General features: G+C 46.8%; 1 protein-coding gene across 1 annotated transcript; it reads right to left on the bottom strand.

The window, feature by feature from the left end:
• Positions 1-3,026: 3,026 nt before the first annotated feature.
• On the bottom strand, positions 3,027-15,134 carry LOC101067396 (general transcription factor II-I repeat domain-containing protein 1). Its single transcript, XM_029847893.1, is given in 28 exon segments — positions 3,027-3,127; positions 3,259-3,368; positions 3,435-3,472; positions 3,826-4,018; positions 4,103-4,180; positions 4,271-4,318; positions 4,385-4,413; positions 4,519-4,615; positions 4,618-4,785; positions 4,917-4,988; positions 5,454-5,515; positions 5,584-5,767; positions 6,079-6,168; positions 6,314-6,367; positions 7,445-7,564; positions 7,656-7,736; positions 7,855-7,898; positions 7,973-8,102; positions 8,245-8,270; positions 8,352-8,535; positions 9,133-9,216; positions 9,328-9,417; positions 9,498-9,814; positions 10,030-10,213; positions 10,294-10,467; positions 11,743-11,884; positions 11,956-12,079; positions 14,563-15,134. Coding segments are annotated over 27 exon segments (2,988 nt in total). The 5' UTR covers positions 12,076-12,079; positions 14,563-15,134; the 3' UTR covers positions 3,027-3,058.
• Positions 15,135-15,173: the final 39 nt, after the last annotated feature.

The raw sequence follows: 15,173 nt of genomic DNA, 5'->3' as shown, positions 1-15,173 counted from the left end.
GATGTCTGACGCACTCACATTTCCTGTCCTGTTTGGACCGCGCGCATCGTTTTTGTCTTGTGTTCGCGTCAGAAAAGGTTTGGATCGCACCGCTTATCCAGAACACTTTGAGCACCTAAGCCTGGACTGGGAGAATGTTTCAGAATGTTCCAGTGTGACAATCAAGGCCGCCGGATGGACGAACATCATCACAGCCAGACGAACTCCAGCACCTCCACATGTAAACGAGCTAAAGTCTGCAATAAAGGACGAAAATGCCAAAAAAAAAACATACTGATATCCGAGTTGTCTTTAAGGTGAAGCGACTACTTGGTTCTGAGCGAGAAATCCTGCAATAACATTTATTTGTTTTCCATTCCTGAAAAATGATATCTTTTCCTAGGCTGACTAGGTTTATGGTTTTGAGGATGGAAATAATCCAGGAACTCTTGGATACGAACAAAATTATTGCTGCCTGAAAACATTCGTGCTGTTAGGTTCAAACGACCTGAAACATGAGAGAAACAAATGAGGCAAAGACAACAGTTTTGAATTTTACTTGCAAGGAGAACGGAGAGATGTGCTCAGTTACAGATCTCCAACACGTTCTGACGCACACCTCCCGCCATCCTTCTTTTATTGCAAATAGGAGGTCCCTAGTTACACAGAATTCAAATGTGTCTAAGGGAGGGGGAAAACACAAGATAGCAGGTCCCAAACAAAGCAAAAGACTGGAAATCATAATGGTGAGATTATACGTAGGTCTTCACTGATTTGATTAGCTTAGCTCGCAGACAGCACATTCTTCCATATCAGACAGATTAATGGAACAGCTCCTGGGTCAGGCTCTGCAGCTCTATCTCCGGTCAATGCCACTTCCCCACAGCAGCTGCATTTCTGTCGCCCTTGACCAGAGAAGTTCGAGTTCACACATCAAGCATCATAAACATTAAGCATCAGCAAACAATAAGAAACATTAAGTAATGAGAATCAATAACAAGAATAAAGAATATAACAAGGTAAAAGCAAATAAGAGATAACTTTAATATAATGGACCTAACACGTACTCAACTTTATTATAATCCCAAGAGTTTTGCAGGGTTAAGACGCCATTGCATCAACTCAATGGCACAAAACACAACTGAGACGGAGGGGAATTTGACAGAGTACTAACACGCTGATATGACAACCATAAAACCAAGAACAACAGTTTTAAATGGTGATGGTACATGAAAGTGGCTGGATTATATTTAAAGCGCATAACAGTCGTAAACTGTCACACTTTTGCATCAAAGTGCTGCTGCCTGTTTCGAAGATTTAAGTGTGCTCGGGCAGTGAATGTACATGTTTAGATACGGCTATAGGTGGTAACCAATCAGATTCCGAGGGCGGGGCGGAAAGCGCGGAGGCGGAGCTTCAGCGTCGCCATGGTGAGCGTTATATCGCGATCCGAAGCGTTTGTGGACCACAGTCAAAATAGGGCCTGGTATCCCTCCGCCTCCGCCACCAAGGGTAGAGGTTGCCAGTTAGGATCCCGGGTCCAGCAAGAACGTTTCATTTTGCCATAATGGTTGTGATAATTTTGGAACTTTTCCCACAGCATTATGTCAGAAAAACGCTAATGTTAGAAACCAAAAGTCACCGTTTTTTAGCTCTCAAACCATATATCTATCTATACTTAGTTCATTTTATGACCCACCTGCAGACGATGAACAACCACGCATAACGTCATTCTATCCTATAATATTTGAAATGTCTGAGCCTACATTAATTAGAATTAAGTTGGCCAAACTTTCATGTGACAATTAGCCACTTCGGCGTCGGTCTCTTCAGATCCTTCTCCGGTTTCAGTCTTCTCCATCTTCCAAAGGTAGCTCCTCCCATATCATTGTTTTGTTTCTGCCTTTGTCCTGATATTGTTTGGGAACCACAACAAGGCTTTTTTAGCTTTACAAACGTCACATTTTTATTTTATCCCAATAGTTCGGAGCTGCAGTTCAGCGGTAACTGGCAACCCGGAAGCCGAAACGCTGCTGACTTGTGATTGGCTGGATCGGTGATGGCGGAGCTACAGACCAACACACCACGTGAAGATCGTCAATATTTACGGGCTGACACTTCGCTTTTAAAATGGGAATATTCTGGTTGGACAAGTGTTGTCAGGGATATAAGTATTAAAAGTTAGCACGATTCCTCAACATGATTAAACATATCAGACCGTTTTAGGATCACTTTGAATAAATTTGTTACCGGTATTGTAAATACTCATCGAGAGTTGACTATGTGTCGACTATGCACCGTTCAATCCACAGGACCATCCAATTAGAGCCTAATTAGAACATGTTCCATTGACAGGTTCTTTGTGATTAATCCAGGGTAGCTAATTCAGCAAACATCGGGCACAGCGAGAGGCTAAGGCATTCAAGCAAATGTTTTATTTACCTTCACTTTGGAACAATTCCAAAATAACGTTGGACCAAATTCAAGTGCAAGGCAACACATTTTATTTCAAAGGCCTAATTGGCGTTAAGGTACAGCGTATTAAATATCGTTAGTCCAGACAGTCATCGTAGAGTAACATACCATTCTTCCTGTTATGATACATTCAGGCTGACTTTAAATGAGTTATTTTACAAATCGGCGACGTGGTGCTGACAGAAGAGGCTCCTCCACAGGTAAGACACTTCTTCTCTGCCGTTGAAATGTCATTTTAGTTAGGGTTTAGTAGCTGAGCAGCGGCTAGCGTTAGTGTTAGCATTGCAACAGTTCCTCCAGCAGCTGTTGGGGGAAAATGTATTTTACATCCCTGCAAATAATGTTATTTTCAATAAATATAATAAATAAAAAGTACAAATATTCTGGAACTAGATAGTTTTAAAAGACGTGTTCTGTCAGCGATACATCGTTGGGTGAATAGCTAAATACAGGGGCGGCTGAACAACGTTCACCCCACGTTCTGTAGTTCACACAAGCTGTTTTGAGTTGGAACACAGCTGCTCTCCTCCGGATGATCCCGGGACCACGTGATGAAGTCCCACATCAAAGTGCCCCCTTCATCCCTTTGATGCAGGCTTGTCCTTCAGTAATTCACTTTTCCTGGAACCGGCATGTTCACGCCGCTGTAGTCCACCATGTACATGGGCCACTGCTGTGGGAACGTGAAGCAGAGATGGAGGTCAAGGCACGCTTTCATAACACCTAAACTGCATCTCCGGCTCAATGGCGCGCGCGAGGATTTGGAAGTCTCGGGATCGTGGGACCAGGTTTCCGCGGCCTTACCATCACTGGAATCTGATTGCTTGATATTTCCAGATCGGAGGACGTCGGTACTCTGCTGCTCTCCTGGACTCTCTTTCGTTTCCGCCTGTTGATGGAGGCGTTTGTTCCTCCTGGAGATAAGACACGTTTAGCTGCTGCTGCAGCGCTTTGATATCTCCTGGAAATTCGACACTCACCTGTGTTGCAAGCTTGGCTACAGATTTCTGCGAACGGTCTGCATGAAAAGCACAAATAGAAAGGAGCCACAACAGGCGAATGGTTCAGATCCCTCTGATTCGCACGAATTTAGTGTTCAAAGCATAAAAGGAAAACTGTTTGATGTGAAGTCTACCCTTCTTTCATCTCTGCTTAGCTGCTTCGGCGTCAAACTATTGTTCACGATTTCACTTTATTTACACTCGCTGCTCACCGGGATTTATTCTGACAACATTCAGGGGCTGGATTTAAATCCGGGGCGTAATAAAACTATAATGAGCTTAAGCACCAGAGGCGAAGCCCTAAATTCCCGGTGGGAGACAGCGGTGACGGCTAACAGGCTGCTGAATATTCAGGTGCGTCGGCACTCACTGGAGCTGGTTCTTCACGTTGATCACTATTTTATCTGCAGCTTGAAGGATTTTCTCCAGGCACACGATGTCGTAGGTGTTGGGGTTTCGGAACGGGATGTCTTCCGGAAGGCCGCTGACTTCTACGGACTCTGGGCTGCCGCGAATAAGCTTGTAAGGAACCAGGACAGAATGGTCGGAGCCCAGAGCTTCACCTAAACAGTTAACCACAGTTATCCTCGCTAAACCAAATCCACACTTCCTGTTTAAAGCACAGATCAAAGCTTCATTCTCTTCACCATATTTTCTGTTAAACAGCTCCTTGACTTGCTCTCGGAGAACCACCTTCTCTCCCATACGATTTATGTCATCCTCATCTGTCGGGGAAAAAGCATCACATCGTCTGTAATGAAGCGAAAGAGCAACGTCTTATTTAAAAAAAAAAGAAGAAAAAAAAATCTACTCACCATTAATGGACGCATAAGCTTTCTTTAGTAAAGTGACGCGCCGAGGTGCTAAAAAAAATCAAATATGGTTATTAAAGCACCACCCACATTATGTCAAAGCTTTTAAGTTCTTACCTGGTTTTGGAATAAGTCCTTGAAAAGGTCTGCAGGGGGAAAAGAGTCGATTCATTGTCTTTATAAATCCCTATATTTATAATCTGTGCACAAACTCGGTGGCGTTCAGGCGATCACCTGACCACTGATCTCACCTGGTGATGGTGAACCTGATCTTGTCTGCAACAGCCAGGATCCTCTCCAGGTTCTGGGAGCCGAAGGTGCAGGGTTTCCTGAAGGGAATTCCAGGGGAAGGCCCTCGATGATGACCGAGTCGGGGTTGTTCTTGATCCTCTTGTAAGGCACTTGGACCGGGTACTTGATGCCCAACGCCTCGCCGTACTTCCTGTTGAAGAGATCCTGGACCTGCTCTCGCAGCGTGTTGGCCAGGTCGATCCTGGACAGTTTGGACTCCAGACACTCTGGAGACGGGACACAATTGGTTTACAATGAGGCTGGTTCGAGTCGCCACCCAACCCTGGCTTATACCAACAGGAATGATTCGGACCGCCTCAGCTGTTCCGCTGCAGGCGAAACAGGAAGTTGAGCCTACCTGTGAATCCGGGCCGCTTGGATAAAGCAGCGCCGTCCTCCGTTACCGGTGTGGCGTCCTTAGAGTCCAGCTCTTTAGGAAATGAGTTTGAAATGGTTAAACGTGTTTGTGAAGGTTCCCATTAAGAGCTTTCTCTTTGTTCCTGCAGAGAGAAACTGAAACTGGGAAATTCCAACAGAACTTCTCGCTTCAAAGGAGGTTTGAACTTAAGAACCTGAAATGGATTTGTCACATATTTCACACTTTAACCTGAATCTGCTCCTCCAGTGGAAGATATAAGTGATACAACTGCTCACATTTAAAATCTATAGTGGGTCAGAACCTTTATACTCGAGTTATATAGAAAGAGAATTTCATCAAAAGCTGCCGCTAGAACTGCAAAGGATGATGGTAAATGTAGTGCTGGTCTGTTCTTTAGTCACATCAATTCAGGATGGTTATTGTTGATCAAAGAAAAGGAAAACATGCTCAGATCAACATATTGATTGATAACCGGTCACCCATATTGTTAGACTGAAAGAGCTGATGGAAACCGACCTGATTCGCAGACGCTGTTTGAAGGAATCTCTTGTTTAACCTGCTCGGTCAACAGTTCAGGCCTGCAGACAAACAGGGAGGGTTTATTCTCCCGTTGGTTTAAAAGCTCCTGAACTTCGCTCGCGCTCACCTCTTGATGACAAACTGGATCTGGCTGCTGGCTGCCAGGATCTTGCGCAGTTTAGCGGTTCCGTAGCAGTTCGGCCGGCGTAGCGAGATTCCGTCCGGCAGCCCAGTGACCACCAGATCCTCTGGATAGATCTGGAACTTTGAGTACGGAACCTTGGCTGGTTCTGGAAGTCCCAGAGCTTCAGCTGGGAAGCAAAGCGAGGGTTACTTCACCAAATACCTCAGATGAGGATTACAAACACAGTTAAGATTAAAGACTTGACATGAATGACCACTATTTAAGGCCAACAGTCACCAAATTTGACCCTCAGAATCAGATTCTTCACTGCTAAACTGATGATAACCGACTCTAACCTGCTGAAATATTTACCCATTACATTAATATTCAGTCATCTGAAGAAATTTTAACGGTGCTCTGGCGCTTTGCTTGTAAATGTGCAGAGGTGACGTCATTTCCTGATGGAGGATCGAGCTGTGCCGCGGCAGGCTAACGTACCAAACTTGATGCTGAAGAGATTCTCCACCTGTCTGCGCAGCTGGAGAATCATTTCACCAATGTCCTCCACCAAACTGCCCGCTGGAGGAGCTGCGGGATGAGAAAAGGGCGGGATGTATGGCAGGAAGTGACATCAGATGAGAGTTGTCAACCAGGAAAACACTCAAATCTGTGGAGGTTTACTCATCGCTGGGGTTGAGTTTGCTGATTTCTCAACAATCTGACATTGTTTTACCTTCAGAGGATCTTCTGATGCTGTGCGAGGTCGGATTGGGCGACAGAGCTTCGGCTGGAACAGGAAATAAAATGAGATGAGCCAACAGGGTTGTTTCCAAACCAAACGTGGGAAAAAACAAAGCACAGAATATTCCAATCCATTGTTTAAAGCACTTTAAAACAGCCGTAGCCATGTCATGTCATTATAAAAGCACTAATAACATTTAACAGCAACACTAAATGCTTTATTTGCAGTTATCTCTCTATCAGCTGATGGACAAAAGCACCAAACTCAGGATGGATCATTCATAAATAAAGGATTTAGCTCCAAAAACAGACAAAGTTTCTCCGTTTCATCCTCATCTGAACGAGTAAAAAGGAATATTTACGTCGGCCACCTCAAAACACTGCGAATAAAATCAGTGAACACACAATATTCTGCACCTGAGAGAGCAGGAATAGACAGAAAAAGAGTGAAGGAGCGACTGATGCTGGAGGTGCGTTTGCTGCTCTTACCTTCATGTTCGCTCCGTTAGTGGTCAGTTGTGAAAGAAAAACTTCAACAGAGCACAAATCAAAAATCAACAAAATAAAACAAAACCTGAATGAGGGTCACAGTGAGCAGACTCCAGAGTTATTTTTAAAAAGCCTCATTTATGTCTTAAATCAACTCCGATTTAAGCATCAAATCGAACCTTTCCTAATTCACACTTTTTAGGATGTTTGTAAATGATGAATTCATGAATTTGGCCTTTAAGAGGATGATTATGAAGATCAGATAAATGAGGCGTGCTCGCAGAGTCTCCTCACGAGTGTGTGCACGTGTGTATGCGTGTGCACGTGTGTATGCATGTGCGTGTCTCCATGGATAATTGCTGGAAATCTAATCAGTCTGAGGCAGGACAGTGACAAACTTGACTTCTGACACATGGCGCCGTCACAGACGAGCTGAGGGGAGGAGCTACAGCTGTGTGTGTGTGGGGGGGGGGGGGGGTCCAGGGGTGTAGCTACAGTCAGTGAGGGGGGGGTCTGACTGGGGAATAGTGGGAGGAACACCCTAAGAGAGGTGGGGCTTGTGGTGAAGGGGCGGGGCTACAGGAGCTGCAGTCAGGAGGAGGAAGTGAGGGTGGGAGGGGCTAAAGGAGGTTACCTGTGTGATTCTCCAATGGGTGCTGAGGTGCAGCAGGAGCAGAGGGCGTGGTCGAGACCCGGCACACCGCAGGAGGCTCAGGCACCGACTCACCGGGCTCCTCCCCGCTCACACCAGCTTCTGCACAAAGAGGCGCGTTCCAGAAACGAGTTGAGCAAAATCAAGCTTCATTTCCCTAGCAAACTGACACGCTAACAGCTCCCAGACTCACCTGGAACCGTCACCTGAATGATGTCCCCGTCCGGAGGCTCGGTTTTAATCCTCTTGGCAGGAACACAGTCTCCTGAAGGACCTGTGGGAACAGACAGTTTATGAGCTCCCATTAAACTGGACGACATCGACTCGGAGGCTTTAATCTGATTATTGGGTCTCGGAGACATCGGAGTTATTAAAGTCATAAAAAAGGTTACCTGCTTCGGTGTCGGCCAGCGGGCTCACACACGCACTTGTCGACCTGGAACAAGACAAACTTTTGATTTGCTTTTCTCTGAACTGCGATGGAAAAACTGAATTTGACTGCGATCCCACCTGCTGCTGTGGGCGTTGCCGAGCAACTCGGCGGTGGCGGCGGGCGGGACGCCCAGGCTGTCGTGGAAGTTGTCTTCAGAAGAAGAGCCCAGGTCCAGTTTGCCCTCCTCCCGCACCAACTTCCCAGCAGCTTCAGGAGAATGCAAACAAATCATTTTCGTTTTTTTTAATACCGTTTGTTTTCAAGGATCCAGATTTAAGCAGGAAAATAAAAATGGATTTTTCTGCTCATCAACAGAAATTCTTATTTTAACTGATGTTCCAGGTCTTACCTGTGAAAATCCTCTCATCAAACATGCTGGAGGAAAGAGAGGAAACAAAGAGGCTGTTAGTGGCGGCTCCTTCTGCCACGGCGGCGAGTTTTGCCCTGGTTACCAACCGTTTGACAATGAAGCGGATCCCGTGGCGTTCGTCCAGGATGCGCTTGAGCTTTGGAACGCCATAGGTGCAGGGCCTCTTGAACGGGATCTGGTCGGGAATACCGATGATTTCCACGGCCCCGGGGTCACATGCTATTTTACGGTAGGGGACAGGCACCATGTGATCGAGCCCCAGCGCCTCGGCTGTGGGAAGGGGAGGAGAAGCCAGTTTAGATCAAAGCGGAAGAGTCCGCCATCTTGGCGCTGGGTGTATAGGCAGGAGCTGTGGAGCCGCACGGGGTGCGTCGTCGCAGGCGGAGCGGCATAAGTCAGCCAACAGGAAGTGAGCTTTCTGCCAATCACCTCAGGGGACCGACGACTAAACGACTTCAATGGAATCAAAGTGCTTGATTCCATTTCCTGCATTTTTCAGTCTAGAAACATGAATTTGCATAAATCCGCCTGCAGCAGGATGCCCACACACACACACACACACACACACACACACACACACACACACACACAGGAAGTCAAAGATAACTCAGGCTAAATTCAGACAGAACCTTAATCTGAGCTGGAGGCTCGGATGACAACAGATCCTGTGAATGTGGAATTTAGCAACAGCTGGACTGGAAACGTCTCCTGAAACAATGCAGATGTTTCCCCAGAAGACCTCCTGTGACGTTCACACACTTCGACAGTCGTGCCTTAATAGAACAGGACTCCACCCCGCGGCTTCACGTGCGTGCCGCCGCGCACGTCGCTCATACATTCGCCGCTACGGAGCGGGACCCTTCTCACCGTATCTGCTGTTGAACAGGATTTGAACACATTCCCTCAGCGTGTTGATGTCTTCGGTTTCCCGGATGAAAGAATCCCATTTTTCTGGAAGAAAATCAGAGCTTTACCTTTCGGAATGAAAGGAGCTTAATTTCTCTGCAGGAGTCAGAACTAAAAGAAAACCTCACTAAAATAACCACTCGGATCTTCTCTCACCTGATTTTTCGTGCACTATGGAGAAGAGCAGCCTCTTGGAGATGTGAACGCCAGGAGGACTCTGGGCGTGGTCTCCAGGTCTGGTCTCCTCTGGAAGAGGCAAGAAAGCAGGTTCTGCTTAGTCCTCAGAAGTCAGAAGACTGGAGACACTAAAAAGACCCGCAGCTCACCGGCGGCGGCGCAGTCTTTGACGGACATCTTGTCCGTCCCCGACGTCCAGCTGGCGGCTCTGTCTTTGCCCAGGCTGAGGAAGGACATGGCTTTGAAGTCCAGCTTCCCGTCCGGGTGAGGTTTGGAGGACATGGGCATGCCGTAGAGGAAGCTGGACAGAACCGAGCTGCTGGGGGTGGCGGAGCTCGACGTGGAACCTGCCGGCGGAGCCGCCTTCGCTGGGCCGTGGCCGCTCGCCGTGACGACGGCAGCGGAGGCGGAGTTGTGGTTGACATCGGTGCTGGTCTTGGCGTCTCGAGGCAGATCTTCCACCGGCCTGTAAACAGGAAGCACCACATCAAAACCGAGCTGGCCGGGGAGCTTTGATCTAATCAGAGTGATTTCTACCAATAATTATCCCTGATCACGATGCTGGCATAGAGGAAAACATTCTATTCTCGTATGAGTTGACGTCTGGGACACAAACGTCCAGTTTTGGCGTCCACATCTGGATCCAGGATGCTCCAGCTGTCCGCTGGGCAGCAGCCTCACCTGTTCACAGAGAACTGGATGCGGTGGCTCTGCTCCAGGATCTTCATCAGCGTCTTGGTGTCGTACTCGCAGGGCTTCTTCAGGCCGACGCCGTCGGGCAGACCGTGGGCCACCACGCAGCCCGGCTCCTTCAGGATGGAGTCGTAAGGCACCGGGAGAAGGCTGTTCTTCCCCAGCGCCTCGCCTGCACACGGACACAAGCGCTTCAGAGCGACGTCCGCGGCGCTGCGGCGAGCACAACACGCGCAGCTCGTTAGTTCTTACTGTACAGAACAGTGAAGACTTCCTCCACCATCTTCCTCAGGACGAAGACGTTGGCCTGCGGATCGGAAGCTCTCGCTTTCCCGTGCTCGCCGTCCTTGCTGGGCTTGCTGAGGTCGCCGTCCTTGTCTTTGGTATGAGCGTTTGCTGTGGTGACATTCTGCAGACACGGAACCCCTGGAACCACAATCCCAACACCAAGCACAGATTATCACCCAGATCAGCCAAATTCCAAATATAAGGGAATTTATGACAGTGCTGCGACCACTGGGAGACATTTCCATAATGGGGAATCACTCCGAGGTCCCTGATCAAGTTTTCCAGCTGCAGTACCGCAAACAGCCACCAGGATACAAACTACCAAATGTATCCAAGGTAGTTTTCTCTGTCAACTGGACTGGGTTTCTTCTCTTGAAGACGTTTCGCCTTCTATCCAGAAGGCTTCTTCTTTTTTCAAGCTCTCTCCCCAGCGATTTCAGAACTGAAGAAGCCATCTTCAAGAGAAGAAACCCAGCCCAGTTGACAGAGAAAACTACCTTGGATACAATGACCTGGATGATTGAGAATCTACACAGACACCAAATGTACTGGTCTGAGGAGAGGTCACTGGTGGGGAAAGGTTCTGGACCATGAGGTTAATTCAGATTAAAAAACAGTTAATTGCTCAGAAATGGAGGAATGTTGATCTCAGAGAAGATATTTTAATTTTAATTTAATTCGGATGATCTGGCTATAGTCTGATGATCTGGCTATAGTCTGATGATCTGGCTATAGTCAGATGATCTGGTTATAGTCAGATGATCTGGTTATAGTCAGATGATCTGGTTATGTTCTGATGTTCTGGTTATAGTCTGATGTTCTGGTTATAGTCTGATGTTCTGGTTATAGTCTGATGTTCTGGTTATAGTCTGACGTTCTGGTTATAGTCTGATGTCTGGCTATAGTCTGATGTTCTGGTTATAGTCTGATGTCTGGCTATAGTCTGATGTTCTGGTTATAGTCTGATGTCTGGTTATAGTCTGATGTTCTGGTTATGTTCTGATGTCTGGTTATAGTCTGATGTTCTGGTTATGTTCTGATGTCTGGTTATAGTCTGATGTTCTGGTTATGTTCTGATGTTCTGGTTATAGTCTGATGTTCTGGTTATGTTCTGATGTTCTGGTTATGTTCTGATGTTCTGGTTATGTTCTGGGTATAGTCTGATGTCTGGTTATGTTCTGATGTTCTGGTTATGTTCTGGTTATGTTCTGATGTTCTGGTTATGTTCTGATGTCTGGTTATGTTCTGATGTTCTGGGTATATCCTGGACCTTTCCCCTCCGTTGGTAATCTGATCTCTGGTTTCTCCCTCAGCAACAGAGCGCTGCTGTCCCCTCTGCAGGTAATTGGATTATTTTGGATGAAATAATCTGATTTGGGCGGTGGGGGATGGACTGTGTGTGGATGGACTCACGACAGAACTTGTAGAAGTCGGTCTGGATTTCCCTCCTGGAGTTCAGGAACACTCGGCCCTTCTCCGTGCCGACCGCGATCACGCTGTCCTCGTGTATGGTGACGCACGCCACCTCGGCGTTGAGCTTCGCCATCGCCGTGCACTGGGAGATGCCGTCAGTCACTCGCTGAAGCCCAATCATATCTGATAACGGTTATTGATAGCGGTACTCACCACCGAGTCCAGCGCCGACACCAGGCTGGTCAGGATCTCCTGTCGGGCCGAAACCAGCGGGACCTCGCCCCGAGACCCCGCCCTCACGCCGTCGCACGAGAGCTTCCTCATCTGAGCCATGACCCTGAGAGGTCAAACGCATGCAGACGCTAATGCTAACAGTGCTAATGCTTTCATCAAAGACGTCCTGATTAAAACTAACAGAAATATTGGATGAACTTTGACCTCATTCACAGGTGGACTCGGGCTTAAAGGTTAAAGGTCACATGCACCCGAACGTAAAGTTCACGCTCAGAGCTCAGTACAGGCCACGCCTCCTCCCAGTCACATGACAGCAAATGACCTCCCTTTTAGCCCCGCCTCCTCCCTCTGCCGTGATGTGTTTTTTTGCTTGTTTTTGTTTGTCGTTAGCTAATCTGTAAACTAAAGCTGTGCGCACGGATCTTAAATAAACCCACCTCAGCTGTGACGGAACACGCTCTGAAGGTTCCACAGCTCAGATACATGAACTGATAATCTCAACGGGAACTTTTTGTCAGAGGCGAACAACAGGAACAGGAAGTGTGGACGAAAAAATGCTTGGCTAAAGCCCGGCTCTATGTTCTCATGGCAACCGAAGCCCGTCTCCCTGGAAACTAATCTCAGGGCATTTGAACAATGCAGCTCTGGCCTTTAATCTGTCCAGACACTGGGAACCATTATGGGGGGGGGACAAGGGGAATCAGTGAGGTGGGGGGGTAGGAGAGAGGGAGAAAGCATGAAAGGATCAAAGAAAGACAGGAAGAGAGGAAGAGAGAGAGTTGGGGCGGGGTCAAAGGGAGAGAGGAAAACGGAGTCAGTCAGACAGAGAGACAGACAGAGAGACAGACAGGTATGGGGGGGTCTGAAGGTCTTCTGGTCATCTGAATCTAAATCTGCCTCATGGTGGGGGCACATCCTGCTCTCTGGAAATAGACGGCACGTCCTCCCACGTGTTTAGAAGGCACAGGAAGTGTGTGTGTGTGTGTGTGTGTGTGTGTGGAGGGTGGGGTGGGCTCTGTGGTAAATGATTAAAAGAAATATTTAAAGCAATAAAGGGAAAACCAAATAAAATGGGCACAATGAGGGAAAAACAGAAGAGCAGATAAAAACCAACAACAGAAGATAAATGTTCAATCAATAAGGGGAGGATCAATAACTGATCAATAGTCCAGCATCACTGATCACCTCTTTTAGAGTTTGGAAACCGGATCAAGTGATGTGTTCTGGATTAAATCAGATTAAACTAATCGAAATGGTGTTTTTCTTTTCTGGATAAAGTTAAACTGGAGCTGATTTCAGGTGACCCGTCTGGGTCAGAACCTGTGACATCACCATCAAACACTTCCTGGAGAGAGATGCAGTAACAATCTCCTATCAACAATAAATGGAAATTAATCAGATCAAAACAACGTTGAGTTTATTTACAACTCCAAACGGAGTGATGTCAACATATTTAGGCCACTACTAATAATCTGAATAAAAGGGGGAAACTGAACATTTATAACCTGATCACATTTATTTACATTATTCACATTTGGTTAGTTGTAAATTAATATATTCTGATTGAAGTTGGATTAGATGTTTGTCTGAATGTGGACTGAAAACATTTAAAATCAGATTAACACCAGGTGTCAATTTTACTATAATGTAAATAACGCTGCAGACACCACTTATCTATTTTTGAACGCAAGAATTAATAAAAATGCAAAGTAATTTTCAAATTCTTGGTTGTTTTAATGAGTTACAGCAGAAAATAGATATCTTTAGGCACAAACATCCTTCTGGACACAGCTCATGAGACAAAAACTCTCACTTTCCTGATGAGTTCGAACCTTTTTTGTGGTGTAAACTTTTGCTCCGTTTAAGATTTGATGGATATTTTTACAAAAGCAGCTAAACCTGCTGTTCATTTTATGTGAACATTCTAATAAATCTGGTGCTGATTCTGGGTTCCTGTCACGAAAAGATGAAGTTTGCAATAACTTTTACCGCAGTAACAGACTGGAACCAGACACGTTCTATTTCAGGAGTAAATAAAGGGAGTTTGGGGCTGAATTGTGAGGGGTTTATCGCAGTTTGGTCTTTTACAAGTTTAGACCATCCGCGTCCTCCCCGGTTATTGGGGGCTACTTTAGCCGACGTTAGCAGTCTTTGTTGAACCAGCTCGTTAATATAATCACCGATATCACCGCAGGGAAGCACATTTAGCGACCAGGCTCGGTCCGCCGAGCAGAAACGGGGGTTTTATCGGGCGGACACACGGTTACAGAAGCGTCTCTGCGGGCTAATTCAGCGGCTAACAGACAATAGCCGCGTCTGTTCCTCTCCAGCTTGTCAACCTTTGCTAATTAGCTAACGGTGTCTGCAGCCTTCAGCTAGCTAACTGGCTAGCTGTAAACTCGTTAGCTTTTCACGGTGTTAGCCTCTTTAGCTGGCTAGCCCTAGCACTGCCATCAGCCGCCCCCCACCAGAAATTAGCTTCTAATCTCTAATTTCTGAATTCGCGGATCCAAAAACAACAGCGCGCCGCGTTAACGCACGCGTTTAAAGCGCCCGAGTGCGCCGAAGGAGGTTGCGAAGTCCCACCTTAATTAGCGATTAAATAGCCTTGTTGCTGCTGTCAATCCCGGAATAGGTTTATTCCCCGTTTTAATCCATCAGAAACGGTCGCAATTCCCATCCACAATGTCGCCGCGCCGTCCGCTAAACCACCGTAATCTGGAACATCTCGACGTGGGCTCCAACGGCTGCTTCCCCGCACTGTTGCCCCGCTGTTTAAAGTCAGTTTATTCCTGTTTTTCCCCCTTAACTCGGTCCGGTGTCCCTTTCCCCCTTTCTTTGTTCTGTAATCCAGTAAAATTGAAACTCATTCGCCTCCTGCTAATCCCAGCCCAGCTCAACAACAGCATCTATTGGCTGCCATTTACATACAGGATTAAGGGAAGAACCTCTGGGAAAAAAAGGGCCTCTGGGAACAATTTGAGCCCAAAAAGCAACATTTACGCAGAATATTTGGCAGAATCGTGTCAGAAACCGACACTTTTGGACCCCCCGCCCCCCCTCTAATCTCCAGTAATCTCCTAGATGGAGGTTTAAGGATCAAGAAATCCGGAATTATTTAGCTGTTCTATAGCGGCAAATGTGCGTGCGCGTTATTGTGCGTCGCTCGGGCGATCTAAAAATAATCTGATCAATCT

The sequence above is a fragment of the Takifugu rubripes genome, chromosome 15 (genome assembly GCF_901000725.2).
Source record: "Takifugu rubripes chromosome 15, fTakRub1.2, whole genome shotgun sequence".
NCBI lineage: Eukaryota > Metazoa > Chordata > Actinopteri > Tetraodontiformes > Tetraodontidae > Takifugu > Takifugu rubripes.
This window is presented reverse-complemented; position numbering and strand designations above follow the sequence as displayed.